The sequence below is a fragment of the Artemia franciscana genome, chromosome 4 (genome assembly GCF_032884065.1).
Source record: "Artemia franciscana chromosome 4, ASM3288406v1, whole genome shotgun sequence".
NCBI lineage: Eukaryota > Metazoa > Arthropoda > Branchiopoda > Anostraca > Artemiidae > Artemia > Artemia franciscana.
Window position 1 is genome coordinate 15,521,117 of NC_088866.1, and position 18,088 is coordinate 15,539,204.

The 18,088-nt window shown below is 36.3% G+C and overlaps 2 protein-coding genes and 1 non-coding gene across 3 annotated transcripts in view; 2 read left to right on the forward strand and 1 right to left on the reverse strand.

The window, feature by feature from the left end:
- Nucleotides 1-18,088, forward strand: part of LOC136026046 (FAD-linked sulfhydryl oxidase ALR-like) — an 86,553-nt gene that overhangs the window by 1,825 nt on the left and 66,640 nt on the right. The gene's annotated exons all lie outside the window — the stretch shown is intronic.
- Nucleotides 9,202-18,088, reverse strand: part of LOC136026045 (developmentally-regulated GTP-binding protein 2-like) — a 41,871-nt gene continuing 32,984 nt past the window's right edge. The window contains exons 6-7 of the mRNA XM_065702218.1: nt 14,201-14,402; nt 9,202-9,345 (exon numbers count right to left, since the gene is read on the reverse strand). Of these exons, the coding sequence (XP_065558290.1) occupies nt 9,259-9,345; nt 14,201-14,402 (289 nt within the window). The 3' untranslated portion in view covers nt 9,202-9,258. The remainder of the gene's footprint in view (nt 9,346-14,200; nt 14,403-18,088) is intronic.
- On the forward strand, nt 12,839-12,910 carry Trnae-cuc (transfer RNA glutamic acid (anticodon CUC)). Its single transcript has one exon. It is a non-coding gene; the product is annotated as a tRNA-Glu (tRNA).

Genomic DNA, 18,088 nt, shown 5'->3' on the forward strand with positions numbered 1-18,088 from the left:
CCCGGTGCTTTGTTGATTGCTAATCGAACATTCCTTTTGTCCTGGTCGCTTTCTCTTTGAGTTTCGTCATTTATTTTTTTCTCTTTTAGTTCTTTTAGTTTTTACCTTTTTTAGTTTTTTTTAGTTTTTTAGATGAAAATTTTTTTTAGTTTTTTCCTTTTTTTCTTTTTAGTTTTTTATTGGTTTTTACCTTTATTTTAGCTTATTTTTCAGTTTTTTCCTTTTTTTTATTTTTTTTTTATTTTTTATTTTTTTAGTTTTTTACCTTTTTTTAGTTTTTTTAGTTTTTTAGCTTTTTTACTTTTTTTATTAGTTTTTAGTTTTTTTTGTAGTTATTGCCTTTTTTTAGTTTTTTCAGTTACCTTTATTTTAGCTTATTTTTCAGTTTTTTCCTTTTTTTTTAGTTTTTTTTAGTTTTTAGTTTTTTTAGTTTTTTACCTTTTTTTAGTTTTTTTAGTTTTTTTAGTTTTTTAGCTTTTTTATTTTTTTTATTAGTTTTTAGTTTTTTTTGTAGTTTTTGCCTTTTTTTAGTTTTTTAGTTTTTTAGCTTTTTTATTAGTTTTTAGTTTTTTTTTTAGTTTTTGCCTTTTTTTAGTTTTTTTAGTTTTTTAGCTTTTTTATTTTTTTTATTAGTTTTTAGTTTTTTTTGTAGTTTTTGCCTTTTTCTAGTTTTTTCAGTTTTGACGTCACCTGATCCAGTTTTTTCAGGTGACGTCACCTGATCCATCCATCCACAGACAGACAACTTATTTTTATATATATAGATATATATATATATATGTGGGCTGCAAATATATATATATATATATATATATATATATATATATATATATATACAGTTCTCACTTACAGATATCCTTCACTTGCAAGAAGATATGGGTGCCCTCCGACAACTCTTCAACATCCCCTCAAAACAACCCCAAATTTTCAATTTAATACCCTTGGCCATTACATTAGCATTACTGAAGCGCATTTTTAACAACCACCATGCACATAGTATGTTTAACTTTGTTCGATATCTCTCTCAGCATTTTCTTAAATTTTACCCTATATCTTAAGCTTTTAGATGACCTATGATCAAACAAGCCTCTTTTTTTAAATAAAAAACTTCTTATTTTAACGAGCAACTTATATTAACGTCATTAATGGGCAACTTGTATAAACTTACAGCTCTTTCCCGAGGAATGTGGGATATATCAACCCGGAAGGCATAGTTATCTGACCTTTCTACTGTTTTGAACAAATAGACAATCTTCAATTTTTGATCAGACGGCCTTAGGGGAGAAACAGGCGTGGGAAACAGGAACATGTGTATACATGTACATATATCGCTTACCATTCTTGAACCCAAAATTGGCTTTTTTCTTAGCTCCCTTTACTAACAAGGGAAGTCCTTTTCTTGTAATCAAATACTGCACCATACTCTGTAAAAGCTTACCGATGATAATACTACCACTAAAGCTAAGAATACTGCTAATAATGAATGTTTCAGTTACTATGAGCTACGGATCGTTCTTCATTATATTAATATAATTTCTTATGTGTAACATAAAACTATTTCAGAATTGTGTCCTCAAAAGTCTGCTTAGTTCAGTGAATAGCTTGTCGGAACTCGACTCCAAAGGTCGCATGTTCAATTCCTGCCGCAGGCAATTTTTACACATTTGTCAATTTAGTCTAAACAAAACAACTATTAATTCATTTTTATGTAACCACTAGCTGTTGGGGTGGCGCTTCGCACCACTCCAACACCTAGTTGGTGGGGGCGCTTCGCGCCCCCAAGCCCTCCCCCCGCACATAAGTCGTTACGCGCCATATTAGTTACGCGCCATTGTAGTTGTGTCCCTGTGTCCCACCTGTGAATATAGATAGATATATATATATATGTGTTTTGAACTACGTAAAACTTGCAAATATACAACAGTCTTCGCTGTCCCATTGTCTGTGCATATAGATTGTCAGGTTTACCGACTCTTGAACATGCAACATATAATTGTCCATGGGAAAAACAATCCGTATTCAGATCAATACCTCGTTATTCTAATGATTGCCCTTGAGCTTTGTTGATGGTGATTGCTTATCGAACATTCCCTGTGTCCCCGTCGTCATTTATATATCCCCCTGTGCCCCCGGCATCCCCGTTGTAGTTGTGTCCCCGTGTCCCAGTCGTCATTTATATTCCCTGTGTCCCGGACGTCATTTGTGTCCCGGTGTCCCAGTCTGTAATTTCTCTTTGAGTGTCCTGTTCGTCATTTATATTCCCTGTGTCCCGGTCGTCATTTGTGTCCCGGTCTGTAATTTCTCTTTGAGTGTCCCGGTCGTCATTTATATTCCCTGTGTCCATTTATAATCCCTGTGTCCCGGTCGTCATTTGTGTCCCGGTCTGTAATTTCTCTTTGAGTGTCCCGGTCGTCAATTATATTCCCTGTGTCCCGGTCGTCATTTGTGTCCCCCGTTGTAGTTGTGTCCCTGTGTCCCGGTCGTTATTTATATTCCCTGTGTCCCGGTCGTTATTTGTGTCCCGGTATCCCAGTCCGTAATTTCTCTTTGAGTGTCCCGGTCGTCATTAATATTCCCTGTGTCCCGGTCGTCATTTGTGTCCCGGTGTCCCGGTCTGTAATTTTGTTAGTCGACAAACATGACGTCAGTCGACAAACAACTTAATGACAGCATAATGCTCAATCCTTATAATGACGTCAGTCGATAAACATGAAGTCAGTCGACTCGACAAACATGACGTCAGTCGACAGTCGACAAACATGACGTCAGTACACAAACAACTTATATATATATATATATATATATATATATATATATATATATATATATATATATATATATATATATATATATAGATTTGTGTCCCCCGTTGTAGTTGTGTCCCTGTGTCCCGGTTGTTTGTCCCAGTCGTTATTTGTGTCCCGGTGTCCCAGTTTGTAATTTCTCTTTGTGTGTCCCGGTCGTCATTTATATTCCCTGTGTCCCGGTCTGTAATTTCGTCAGTCGACAAACATGACGTCAGTCGACAAACAACCTCATGACGGCATAATGCTCAATCCTTATAATGACGTCAGTCGACAAACATAACGCCAGTCGACTCGAAAAACATGACGTCAGTCGACAGTCGAGAGTCGACAAACATGACGTCAGTACACAAACAACTTATTTTTATATATATAGATTTATAATGTAGTATATGGATCCATTGTATATCTATATGTATAAAAATAAGTTGTTTGTGTGTTGACTGACGTCATGTTTGTGTGTCGACTGACAGCATTATAAGGATTGAGCATTATGCCATCATGAATTTGTTTGTCGACTGACGTCATGTCTGTTATGATGTCAAAGGCTTTGTATATGACGTCATTATAAGTATATAAGAAGGCCTTTCAAAGAGAAATTTTTAATTTAGATCTTAAAATGACAGAAGAACCTACAATGGCAGAAGAAACAGCCGAGGAAGCTGCTCAAAGAGTTCATGCCAAAAGGCTTGCGGCTAATGGAGAAAGTAAGAAAAGAAAGCGTGCCGAGGAATCACGACAACAGCGTGAAAACTGGCTTGAGGTTAATAGAGAAAGTATGAAAAGAAAGCCTGCTGAGGAATCACAAAAACATCGTGAAAACAGGCTTGCGTCTCAAAGAGAAATCACCAAAAGAAAGCGTGCCGAGGAATCACAAAAGCAACCTGAAAATTTTCGCCTGGCATTCAGGTACAGCCCAGTCGATGATTTGATGACCGGGATACCAGGAAACAAGGAATATAAATGACACCCGGGACACTCAAAGAGAAATGACAGACCGGAACACAAATGACGACCGGGACCGGGACAACTCAAAGAGAAATGGCTTGCGTCTCAAAGAGAAATCACCAAAAGAAAGTGTGCTGAGGAATCAAATCACCAAAAGAAAGCGTGCCGAGGAATCACAAGAGTAACCTGAAAATTTTCGCCTGGCATTCAGGTACAGCCCAGTCGATGATTTGACGACCAGGACACCAGGAAACAAGGAATATAAATGACGACCGGGACACTCAAAGAGAAATTACAGACCGAGACCGGGACACAGGGAATATAAATGACGACCGGGACACTCAAAGAGAAATTACAGACAGAGCCACTGGGACACAAATGACGACCAGGACACTACAACAGGGACGCCGGAAGGGCAAAGGGGGGATATATAAATGACGACAGGGACATAGGGAATATTCGATTAGCAATCACCATCAACAAGGCTCAAGGGCAATTATTAGAAAAATACGGTATAGATCTGAATACGGATTATTTTCCCATAGACAATTATATGTTGCATGTTCAAGAGTCTGTAAACCTGATAATCTGTAAATGTTAACCTGATAATGTAAACCTGATATATATATATATATATATATATATATATATATATATATATATATATATATATATATATATATATATATATATATATATATATATATATATATATATATATACCTATATTCACAGGTGGGACTAAGTGACACAACTACAATGGCGCGTAACTAATATGGCGCGTAACGACTTGCGCCCGCGGGGGGGGGGGCGCGAAACGCCCCCACTAACTAGGTGTTGGCGTGGCGCGAAGCTCCACACCAACAGCTAGTCTCTATATATATAGAAATGTACTGTCTGTTGTCTGTTATCTATTTTCTGTCACAACATGACGTCAAGAAAGCTTTCATTTTAATACATGACGTCATATTCAATATGACGTCTTATTCAATATAAAATATTTCGGCTCAGAGAAAAAGTACCATTACATTGTCGCTCAAAGAGAAAGTATCACTAATGTCAAAGAGAAATTGTCCCATAATGTCACCAAAAAGGCAACACCAGGAGGAAAAACCAGAGCAATGCAAAATCAGGCTTGCGGTTCAAAGAGAAAGGGCCGAATTAGGAAGTCCTATTTACGTCAACGAAGGCGTGTCGAGGAACCACCAGAGTAACGCGAAACCAGGTTTGCAGCTGACAAGAGATAGTAAAAAAGAAGGAGTGTCGAGGAATCACCAGAGCAACACGAAACCAGACTTACAGCTTTAAGTCAACGAAGGCGTGTCGAGGAACCACCAGAGCAACGCAAAACCAGGCTAGCAGCTATAGTAAAAAATATAGATAGTAAAAAAAGAGGGCGTGTCGAGGAATCATAAGAGCAACGCGAAACCAGGCTTGCGGCTTTACGTCAACAAAGGCGTTTCGAGGAACTACCAGAGCAACGCAAAACCAGGCTTGCAACTGACAGAGATAGTAAAAAAGAGGGCGTGTCGAGGAATCACTAGAGCAACGCGAAACCAGGCTTGCGGCTTTACGAATAATAGAGACAACAATCTTGACAGGGCCTTCCGAGGGTGAGGCTGTTCTTATTCCTCGCATTCCCATGATTCCTACGGATCTGCCTTTTCAATTTAAAAGATTGCAATTCCCAATTCGATAAGCATTTGCAATCACCTTCAACAAAACTCAAAGGCAAGCATTATAAAAACGCGGTATAGATCTTAATACGGATTATTTTTCCCATGGACAATTATATGTTGCATGTTCTAGAGTCGGTAAACTGGAAAAATCTATTTATATGCACAGACAATGGGACTGCGAAGAATGTTGAATATTCACAGGTTTTACGCAGTTAAAAATTAGCACCTTGCAAACATGTTGCTTTAGGGGCGAGGGGGTTAGGCTTTCGGGTCAGAGAGAAATTATCAAAAGAAAGTGTGTCGATGTATTACAAGAACAACGCGAAACCTGGCTTGCGGCTGAAAGAGAAAGTAAAAAAAGAATGCGTGTTGAGGAATTACCAGAGTATATCAGAGGAATTACCAGTTGTATATCCACAAGTTTTACGCAGTTAAAAATTACCACCTTGCACACGTGTTGCTGGGGCAAGCTCCGGAAAAAAAGAGGAAAAATAAACTTAAAAAAAAGAAAAAAAACTAAAAAAGGTAAACAACTAAAAAAAAGGTAAACAACTAAAAAAACTAAAAAACTAAAAAAAGCGTAAAAAAAAGCGTAATTCAAAAACCGTAAAAAAGAAAACCAAAACTTTGAATCTTAGTAGATATCATTGTTAGAAATTGGACTTGCTTTAATAATCAAATATCTTTGAAAAAACTGCAATAGAACACAAGGGACAATGAGAATCCATACATAGAAGCCTGCCGCGTGCCATACTGAGACCCAGCTAGTTTCTTATATTATCTTGCCGAAAGATGAACATGTGTAAATATTGCATTCACTTATTACGTCATATATGATTACAACTACGATTAAAACGTCATTCATCAAGCTTGAAATAAAACGCATTTTTTTGTAAGGATGGATTCTATTTTAAAAACTATTTTCTTTTTAATTACAAAAGTCACTAGATGTAGCAATTTCCTTTAAAATGAGCAGTTAAATAGGTCTCTAAGAATTTCCAATGCCAAGCTAGCTGAGGAGGAAAAAAGAGAAAAAAAAGATGTCTTCGTTGCAGAATGTTGTAGTTCAAGCCACTTTTCTTGTTTTTCAAGCCAACATATTTCCTTTGTTATTCAAGCCAAGAGAATGTATATTTCCTGTATAGGAGTTTCAGGCAAGGCGGTTCTTATGGTGCACTTCGTGTTTTGTTCTGACACTATTTTTAGGATTTTTCGGTTATTGTATTTCTTAGTATGTGATGTGATCGTTTCTTACTAGGTCGCTAGCTACTGCTGCAACCCAGATTGTCAATTTTCAAAACATACTTGCATTAATTATCACGCAAGAGATAATTGTGTTGCACCATCGTGCATATGATTATTTTTAATATTTTAGTTACTATCCGGTATATGAAAAACCTGTTACAATCCAGTACATGAAATGTCAGTTAGTTTCCTAAATTTGCTCTTGCCACTCGTTTTGTTCCCTTGAAGAAAAACATTATTCAGTTTGGCCCAATTAATATCAGAATCGTACCAATGAATATTTCTTAGAAACGCTAAATTATCGATGACACTAATATGACTTACTGACTGGAAAATAAGAAAAGACCTAATAAGAGAGACGACGATAAGGGTCATTAGTCTAAGGCTACTAAAAAGTCAACTAAAGTTCGAACAAGGGTTACTAACCAAAAAGTCTTTGTTAATCTTATGAGCTAATTTTTCAGTTCATGTTTATCTTGTTAATCTTCAAGAGGAATTGGGCCTGGCTTAAGGGGTGATTTTTAATGGTTTAATGGGTTCTACATCATATTTTATACACCCCTCTTAGATGAGTAACTGGGGTTTTATCCTTACCAAAACTGAGAAGATTCATTATACTTAAATTTTTTGTGAAGACAACACGTAAATTATTTTTTTAAAACTTTTTCAGTTTTGAAGTAATTTTCGGAATGTAAGGTAGGTAAATCGTGCTGGTGGGTTTACTCGAATCATTTACTGGTGTGGAATTTAAGGCTTTGAAGAATGTATCTTTAATCTTTGAGCAATAACAGTATTTATGAGGGAAATTGGATACCTTGCCAAAGGAAAGATATTCGGTTCTTTTCAACTGTGTAACTTTTGTTTTATCTTTTTCATCAGATTGTTATTGTACAAGTCAATACTACTGTTGAGCCGCCAAAAGCCTGGGTAACATAGAGCACACATGATTCCACCACTTGAGAATGTGTGGAACTAGCACTTCACGTAATTTTGTGAGCTAGCCGCCCTCTGTCCACAATAGTCCAAGAAGTAGATGGTTTAGAAGCTCTGCTAACCAAGGCCGTTTTCACTAAAGAGTGTGCATATGGGAACTTTTCTGCAATTCGCATGACCTCTCCAACAAACTAAAAAGTCACGGTAGAAGAGTTCAAAACTCAATGGAAAGTGCCTTGTTTAAACCAAATCCACTTGCGCGTATGACTGCTGCAAGACATTGAACAAGAGCTAAGAGCTCATATGGCACTTGTGACGAGGCAAGAAGAGCTAAGAGCCAAGAGATCATATGGTATGAGCTCTAGCAAAATTCTATGAATCAATAGATTGATTTAAAAGGAAAATAAGAGGCTTAATGCCGGTCAGGATTTAAGATAAGAGCTCTGAGTCACGATGTCCTTCTAAATATCAAAATTCATTAAAATCCGATCACCCACTCCTATGTTATAAATACCTAATTTTTTCTAATTTTTCCTTTCCCTTTAGCCCCCCAGATGGTCTAATCTGGGAAAATAACTTTATCAAGTCAATTTGTGCAGCTCCCTCACACGCCTACCAATTTTCATCGTCCTAGCATGTCCAGAAGCACCAAACTCGCCAAATCACTGAACCCCTCCCCCCATCTCCCCCAAAGAGAGCGAATCCAGTACGGTTCCGTCAATCATGTATTAAGGACATTTGCTTATTCTATCCACCAAGCTTCATCCCGATTCCTCCACTCCAAGTATTTTCCAAGATTTTCCCTTCCAACTCCCCCCAATGTCAAAAGATCTGGTCGGGATTTGAAATAAGAGCTCTGAGACATGAAATCCTTCTAAATATCAAATTTCATTAAGATCCGATCACCTATTCGTAAGATAAAAATACCCCAATTTCCACGTTTTCCAAGAATTCCGGTTTCCCCTCTCCAACTCCCCCCAGTGTCAAAGGATCTGGTCGGAATTTAAAATTAGAGCTTTAAAGCGCAAGATCCTTCTAAATATTAAATTTCATTAAGATCTGGTCACCCTTTCGTAAGTAACAAATACCTTAATTTTCAAAATTACCCCCCCCCCCAACTCCACCAAAGAAAGCAGATCCGGTCCGGTTATGTCAGTCACGTATCTTAGACAGGTTACAGTTTTGTTGCGATTTCCTCAAAATTTTCTCCATTTTTTCGCATTTTCCTTAATTATTACGGTTGAAGTAATAGGTGAATAACTGAAGTGATAGATGAGTAATAGGTGGCCTGGTGATGAATGACTAACGCTATCGAAGTTGAATGTTACAGTGATAAGAATTACAGTGGAAAATAAAGGAAGGCATGCACAATTTCATGAGTCTTACAAACAATTTTTATTTCGAAACTAAGCTTCTAGACCATGGCAGAAGCTTGCAATGAATGCAAAAAAAAAACCGGTTGGCTCTCTTAGAGTGATTTTAAATGATGGCATGTCTCTTATCTTCGTATGGCTAAGTAAGACGAACAATTTTCCTAAAATCCTTGGCGAACTAGAAAATATACAAGTAAATGCTCGGTAAAAACCATGAAGTTTGATGTATTGATATTTGTAAATTTTATTTTCATTCCAAAACAAAAACAGAAGCCATCACTTTTTGATAACCTGAATAACATCTTCGTCGTTCATTATATGACTAATACCAACTCTTTGAGGTGAATACTTGGTGCTAGTGCCCTGTAAAAATAAGCTTTTTAGCAGCTGTAAAAATTTCCAGAGGAATTATTAAGAGACAAATTGCCCTAAAGACAGACGGATAAATGGGTGGTATTTGCCCTTTTATGACAGATAAATTTAAGTTCCAGACTTTCCCAAAATGTAACCCTTCACCCAAAGGTGCTAAGAAAGAGCATATACCACCAGTACTTGAAGCTCTAGCTACGCAATGAAACAAAATCAATCCCTAAATTTTTTTGATTATCAATATAATCCTACTGATTTATATCAACCCTATCTCTCAACAACTAGTAGAAAAAAACAGGTATTCTCAAGAAATACCTAGACCATGTACGTCCAACAGAGAAAGATATCTCTGACTTACATTGAAAAATTGAAGATCGATCTGGTACGGGTGGTGGCCAAAAAGCCCTTAATTGCCTTTAGCTATTCAGAGAAAACAAGCATTTCGACTGTAATAAACTCAAAAAGACGCTAAAGACATAAAGCATCAAAAAACTGAAAATAACCGTTAAGTTAACAATATAATGATTTTAATTTTTAGCTTGGTTAGAGATATTCTTTTTGTTCATTTTTACATGCAGCGCAAAGTAAATCAAAACCAACAATCACTGATTTAATCGGTAAGAGTAGACTAACATGTCAAACTACATATAATAGAAGTCCGAGCAACTATACTTAAATGTACTGTAGATACGCTCCTAAATATTAATGTTTAGTGAGGCATACGTTTTCTACACCAAACACAGTAGCATACTCTGTATATATATCATATGTACGAACACCTCCAACTACTCAGGGGAGAGGAATTTGGGGGGTTTCCAAGGAGAGAGGAAGGGGTTAAGAAACGAAAGAATTACATTTTGTAGGCTTTAATTTAACAGAAAGGAACCCCTCCCCCCATTCCATCTCTGTGCAAGTATAATGGATATTCCGGTGGGATTTCAAAGGACAGATACAGTTTAATAAAATTGAACTGCAATCATTTAAATGTTTGTTCTTGGACCAATGAGGGGCAAAATCCACAATCATACCTATGCATAGAGGATAGAGGTTATAAATTTCTATTTCTTACTCTTCGCCTTAGTTTCCACAAAGACTAGGGTAATTGATCAGTATGGTATCCAATACCACTTGGCTTAGAGCCCTAGGCTAACCATGATTTTACTAGGCCATGTTTAAAATCATAAAAAAGCTATTATAACAAAGTTTTCCGCTGTTAATATAGAAGAAAGGTAATCTGAAGCCAAAGCGTGCACACCATCTATAGTTGGTTTTAAGCGTAATATAATCTAAATAATTATAGGTAGAGGCATCTCGAATTTTGTTTACAAAAATGCTTTTATACAGCTACCTATTACTCTAATGAGCAGCAAGCTTTTTAATTGCATTGTTAATGAACAATTAAAAACCGTGAAACTTTATACCAAGAGGGAATTAAGTCAACAATAGACTATAATCCCATGAATAGGCTTTCTACGACTGAACCCTGTGAAAATGGTAGCTATTGAAGCCGTCAAAATGTCGCACTCACGGAAGGTTAAACCCAACAAAAATGGTACCCCTGGAATAACTTTTAAGTACAAGAAATTTTAGACAAGGAAACTTACACTCGTGTTTGCGCAATTTTCTGCAAGTGAATTTTTGTGAATATTGTCTTCTTTAGCAATAATATTTTGAATGGATTCCACCGATGAGCTGTTTAAAGGCTCATAAAAACTTGACCATTAGTTAGAATAATTGGCTGAGGAACAAAATATTTCAAAGGTGTCTTCTTATACGGGTGTAAATGCCTCTATCTATCTATTTGGAGAAAGTGCCAATATTATTTCTGTCACTGGACAAAGTAAGAATATCCTTTTCCGTCACACTGGAGAGTCATTATTGTAAAACGTCATATTTCTGTAAATGAAATATCGTGAAGGGCTCATCGTAAATTAGAAGTTTTAATACCTTTTTGAGGGCTAAAATAAAACCGACGAGACCCAATTTGACGTTCTTTTACAGGCCATGTGCTTTTATGCATCCCCAAAGCCTAAAATGGCATCAGATCAAAATTTAAACACCGTCATTTTAGAACGGTCAAAAAGTCGAAAATATGTGTATCTGCCGAAAAGTCAAGGGTGAAGGCTCCAAATCATACAAACAGCCTATGCAACAGCAAGATTCAAACTAAGGTTTTTCAGAGTCAAGAAGATTACACTGACTTCGTAATGCGTAATGTGTCATCTATGTGCTATTTGTGAATTATCAATGAAATTTCAGGCACGGAAGTGTTACAATAAACATTGAACTACCTGAAAAAAGTACTTCTTAAATCTTACCTTTATAACATATTATCTGAGTCAATAGAATAGTATTGAAAAAGTAAAAAGCGACATGTCTCCCACGTATTATTTTCCATAACCAACCCAATATAAATGGGTGGTCATGCCCGTTTGTATTATACGGGTGCTCATACATAATTTTCTAACTTGTAAAGATTTTTCAAGATTTTCAAAAAGATTTTCGTAGAAATCCTTCGACCGAGCATACTTGTGCATTCTGTTAAATTATATCTACATTCTGTACTATACTCCACTTGGATTCCTCTGCAGTAGTTTTTGATTTTTGAAAAGCCTTTCATTCACCAGCCCACACTGTTCTTCTCTCTAGACTTTCTGATTTTGGCGTAATACGTAGTGCATTTCGTTGATTTAATTCTTACTTGTTTTAAAGAATTATCTCTTTTGATGCATTTTTCCGTTCGCCCACAAAATTTGATAAGGGTGTCCCTCAAGGGTAATTTTGGGGCCAGAATTGTTTTTAACTTATGTGAATGACCAGATTTTCGCTGTTAGAAATACAAATTGCTAATATTGCTATTATTTGCGCCATCCTACATTTTTGGCTAGTGGACTTGTTCAAGAGAGTTTAACTTAGGTTTGATGCTAACTCTCTTGCCCTAAACGTTTTTAAATCTAGTTTTTTTCTCGTTTATCTCAGTTTTACCCTCAATTAGCTCAAATTCTTGTGTCCAAAGGGTCTATTAGTATATCAAAGGTTGGCCATATCCGTTTCTTAGCCATCATCCTTGATGATAGTTTATCTTTTAAGCACTATACCAATTTGATTAAAATGAAGGTGTGCTTGGTGTTTTCAGACGGCTCAAACATATTTTCCCTGGGCATATCCAGAGGATCAACTTTCAACGTTTAATTCAGTCGTATGTTTCCTAATGCTCAGTTGTATGGAAGTCTATTTTCCCTTTTTAACTCCTATAATAAAACCAAAAAAACCCATTTCAGACAACGAATCGTCCAGAAACTAAACCCTTCCTGAATGTCGAAAAGCTTAAAATTCCTTTTACACATCCTTCACTTTCCTTCAGTTCCACGGTATTTGCGCTGGGAATTACTTCGTGCCATTTTAAGATAAGCTTATGCTACAGTAAATAATTAATCAGTGGTTTCTCGACTTATGGTATATACTTTCAACACATTATTATATCATATCCGGTATGGTCTAGTGGCTAGGATAGCTGGCTCTCACCCAGCAGGCCCGGGTTCGATTCCCGGTACCGGAAATTTTAAATTTCGCATTTGAGATTTCGTTTTTATTTTTACTCTTACTCGGTCCATTAGATTTACTTCATCCTTTGTATCTGATCGGTCGAATTATCATCTCCATCGCTCTTAGAATATTTAATTCTGCATACTTCAACAGTGAGATCTGATTTCAATCCCTTAGTAGCGTGTAGTGTAAGATGGAATACCCTTCACGATTAGACTCGAGAATGCCACTATTTGCCACCTCTGATTGACTTGTAAAGCTGATTTTAGTTTCCGATGGATTTTTACCATTGATTCTTGGTCTAGTTTTCTTCTGAGTGATCAGAATAAATTCTTTTAAACTGCTGAAATCTTTCCTCTCTCTCGTTCACTCACTTTCTCTTTTTTCACACACTCACTATCTCTCTCTCCCCTCCGTCGCTCTTTCTGTTTATTTTATTTTCTGATAACGGCTTATGAGTTAGCGTTTGAATAGTGTTTGTATTTTCCCCCTTTCTTTACAGGCCATGGTGCCTTTATGGGGATTGCTGCATTATATTGTTCTGATGATTTTTGTTTTTTTATGTATTTTTTTTGTTGTTATCGAAAAGAAGGTCCAACTTTTCTTACCCTAGAAAAAACGGGAACCATTTGGTTTAAAATAGGAAGTTCTAGTGGCATTGGTCAAAAATGATCTCAAAGGCTAAAGAATCCTACACCGGCGTTCTTTTAGCGAGGGACATCCTTGCAAACCCCAATGGCACCAGATCAAAATTTGCATGCAGCCAATTCGCTTACAACAATCTAAAGGTTCAAAAATGAGCATCAAGGGAGGGGGAATAACCAATACACAACAGGGGACTAGGCCAGAAATTACATAAACAACACAGTCTTGACAGATACATTTCGGTAAAAAAGGTGGATATGCAGCAATTTGTTAAATAAGAATCCTGCATGACATTTCGATCTTTATGAATTAACCAATTGGGACCACGACCATGACAAGTCCAATGACAATGACAAGTCCAATTAGAAAAAAAAAAAAACAGAAACAATGATATTTCCTCCAATGGCACATAAACAACGAATCTGTTACAAAAAATAAAGAAACACTAGTAGAATTTATGAAACTTTGTCTGATGAGGGAGAAAGCGATAAAATGTACCGCAGTCAAACCATTGGCAAATCAAACTGTTAAAAAGTACCTTGTTTCTAGTTTATAATACTCATTTGTGGTTAGTGCCAATAGAAACACAAGAATATTTTATCGATATTCCAGTGTCAATATTCTAATAAGAATGAAAAGAAACTGTCAAATGTCTTACCCAAACTATAGCATATTTGAAAACAGCAGCCAGAGTTCTGTGAATTGTATGACATACATGTTCTACGGAGCACCCTCGTCGCAGAATAAGACAATCATCAAAGTCAGGGGGTTGACCAGGTTTCTTTGTATAAACACGAATAAGAGACAAATATTCCCACATCTTTTCAAGCATATAGTCTAAGTTTAACTCCATGTTGCAACTAAAAAGAAGGAAGAACTTGTTGTCACTTTCTTAGTTGGATCTATAGACAAAGCCCTTCTTTACTAACCAAAAAAGGTTATGGTTACAAAGAAATGGCTGGGATAATTCAAGAGCACTTGTACAATGCAACTAACTCCCCAACAGAGCAAATAGCCGACAAAAAAATAATTTAAAGTGTTGTCAACGACCAGTTGCTTCTACAAGAAATTGTTTTTACGACAGCAAGATAAGGTGCATTTAGTTTCACAATTGTAAGCAATGGAATTTACCAAGTCTCATGAAAAAAAAAAGAGATCACGCTCTCAGAGAAAATTCTATAGAGCCAAAAGAGACGATGGAAAACTATATCAAACAGATCAATCGGTCGGTTATCTTTAGTTGATGGAAGCCATGGCGCATAAGATATATTTTCGTCACAAGATAAAGGTCGTCTTAACAGTTTGTTTTCTAAATCATTATTTCTTTTTATATCTTCTTATCTTTTATAATACATTCACTTACGCCAGTTTTCACACCTACCCCACCCCCTTAGCACATACAAGCTAAGAAAGGTAAAAAAAAATGAACGTGTAACTGGAGATATTGAAATACCACCAAAATGAAAAGAAACCTAAAACTGCCACTTTAAACGCTTGTTTAATATCCATCTATATCAACTCGTCTTTTGATAGATATTTTATCTTTTGATCTGCTCCAACCAGGAAATGGTAATGATAATTACTGATTGGAAAAGAGAAGCAACATTTTGCTGAACAGAAACAAAACAGGGAAGTTTTACGGTAATTAGAGCAACAAATGGGCTAAATCATAAAAGTAATGAACTTCCAGAAGGGAAATTCATTACTTTTCCTCCTTCCAGAAGGTGAAGCAACAGTCGAGTTGAACAGAAACGAAGCAGGAAATGGCAATGATGATTACTGATTGGAAAGGAGAAAATAAAGCACCATTTTGTTGAACAGAAACATTTTGTTGTTGAAGCAACAGTCTGTTGAACAGAAAAAAAAACAGGAAATGGTAATGATGATTACTGGATTATTGGAAAGGTGAAGCAATATTTTGTTGAACAGAGATAAAACAGGGAAGTTTTAATACTGATAATTACTGATTGGAAAGGAGAAGGCGAAGTGAAATTTTGTTGAACAGATACAAAACAGGGAAGTTTTACGGTAATTAGAGGAACAAATGAGCTAAATCGTAAAAGTAATGAACTTCCCGAAGGGCCGGGCCCCAAGATCTTAGAGCTATACCTGTTGACTATTAACTCTTAATTTAAGAGCTTTTATCACTTGAATAAAATATACTATTTTTAGATGTTAAAACTGCAATATCATTCAGAGTTTTCAGAATCAAAGCAATTTAGTCATGTGTCTCATTAGTAATATCCAAACGCACTGAGAAAAAAAGATAGGGGGAATGGGGAATTTCCCCTCGAGTCCAATCTAAAGAATATTCTGGAAGAACTGACGTGACGGCCAAAAAATGGTCTTTTGGGACCACAACCTGCCTAGGAAATCCCCCTAATCTTCACCAGCCTTGAAGGTTAAGCGGGTGTACATCTTACTTTAAGTGTAAGCGTCTTCACCTTCTAGTTTGCATACCGTTTTAATTCACTCCGGACAATTTCTACTGTTCATCATCTTCTTCAGTTATATGTTTTGTTACTCAACTTACGATGCCTCGGGCATTGTGTGGGTTATTTGTGGTATAACAAACGGAAATCAGCGCTACTATTTTTTTTTTTCTTTCCGTTAAACCCGTCTGTCTCTCTGTCAGAAAAGAAATGAAACCTACAAAAATTGTCTATATTTTTTTTTAAAATAAAGAGGAATATTATACCTAAAATAAATTAGTCATATAGAAAGTCAAACATAAATCGAAAAGAATAAATATAAATAAAAAAAAGTCAAACTTAAAAAGAAACAGAGAAACATAAATGGTGCGCTAACACCCTTACGACTAGCTGATATTGAAGCAATTTCTGCAGCTCAGGCGGAATACTAGAAAAACCAAAAACAGATCATTCAAGATGCATCTGATTGTTGTTTTTTTTCGTTCCTAGTGCCCGGGTGTAAAAGATCACTTTGAATACGTCATGTAGCTTCCACTCATTCCTAAATTAATGATAATCAATTAGCGTCAAACATGCCAAGAACTATAGTTCAACTAGTAATCACTAGACACTGTGATAATTCGTCTCTGAGGGAAAAACAATAAAATTAATTTGTAATGCAAAACCTACCGTCAGGAATACTTGAACCATAGCTAATATGCAATCATGGGAAGACATCGTGTTGAAGACTTTACTGAAATTTATTTAAGAGGCTCTATATAAGCGGATTTTCAAGTCACGGGGATTGAAGCAACCCTAACAAAGATTTGGACAAAAATGTTTACATTTCTTTAAGTCCAACAAAAACATCAATCGTTTACTCTGGACACTCTATTTGTTACATCAAATTTTGCAATGATGTATTTTAGAAACGCTTCCATAGGTTTCATTTTAACTTCTATTGGTAACCAGTATAAAGATTTTGGTAATCAAAAATACGAATAAACAACAGGAAGGTTGTTTATTCGAAACAACCTTTGCTCAAATGCTCAAGTCATGATCTTACCATCAACGTAGCCAAGTCAAATATAAATCGTTTCAACCCTTTGAAGCGGAATATAGATATGCCTCTAGTCCCTTTCCCGATTGTGAACGAAATGAAAATCTTAGGAGTAACTTTCACTAGTGACTGTAGTTTCAGTGCCCATATTAATTTAACCGTCCACAAGGCGAATGCAAGACTTCAGACACTTACCAAAATGAGACGTAAATAACGACGAAGACCGCACTGCCTTTCCATCACAAACACCGAAAACAAGAAGAACAATAGGGAATTTCTTAAGACAGTGGGAAACAAATTAGAATGAATATTTCTAATTTATTCATTCTAATTGAATAAATTAAAATGTTTCTTTCATTTCAATGAATTGCCTCGTTTCATAACAATTTATTTATCAGTCCTGGTTGAACTTCGCTGAGGTAAGGATGCTGGGACTGTTTTGAAAAACTGTTCATTTTAGTTTTATTGATTTTATCCTCCTGCAAGTTGTTTTTTCTTATTTGTACTGCTGAGGACAGCCCTTGGGCATAGGGCCGAAATATTCATTCTAATTTGTTTCCCACTGTCTTCTTGTTTTTTTTTTTGGTGTTTGTACCAATAGGAGGTGTTTTGGGTGAGACAATGAAAGTCTTCTCCATGCCTACAGGTGTTATGCGCGCCCGTTGATCGAGTACGTGTGCCCGGTGTGGGGTCCATCTGCTATCCGCACAGCGTACCTATTACGCGACATAGAGTCCTTCCAGAGAAGAGCAACAAGGACTATACTCCGAAACCGCGACATACCCTATGATCAAGCCCTCGCTAAATTAAATTCACCTCCACTTAAAGTCCGGCTTAAACACCTTATTCAACAATTTGGAAAACCCGTTCTAGCCAATAAGAGCCACCGATCACTACTACCCGAACCAGCCCCTCCCATTAGTCGAACTCGGTTCAAAAAAAAACTTCTACCCCCTAAAGTACGAACTAATCGTTACGCTAACTCATCTGTGCCTTTCTTCATATCAATTTTCAATGCTGAGTTTTAGTGTATGGTTTTTGTTTAAATGTATGATTTTGTAAAAAAAAAACAAAA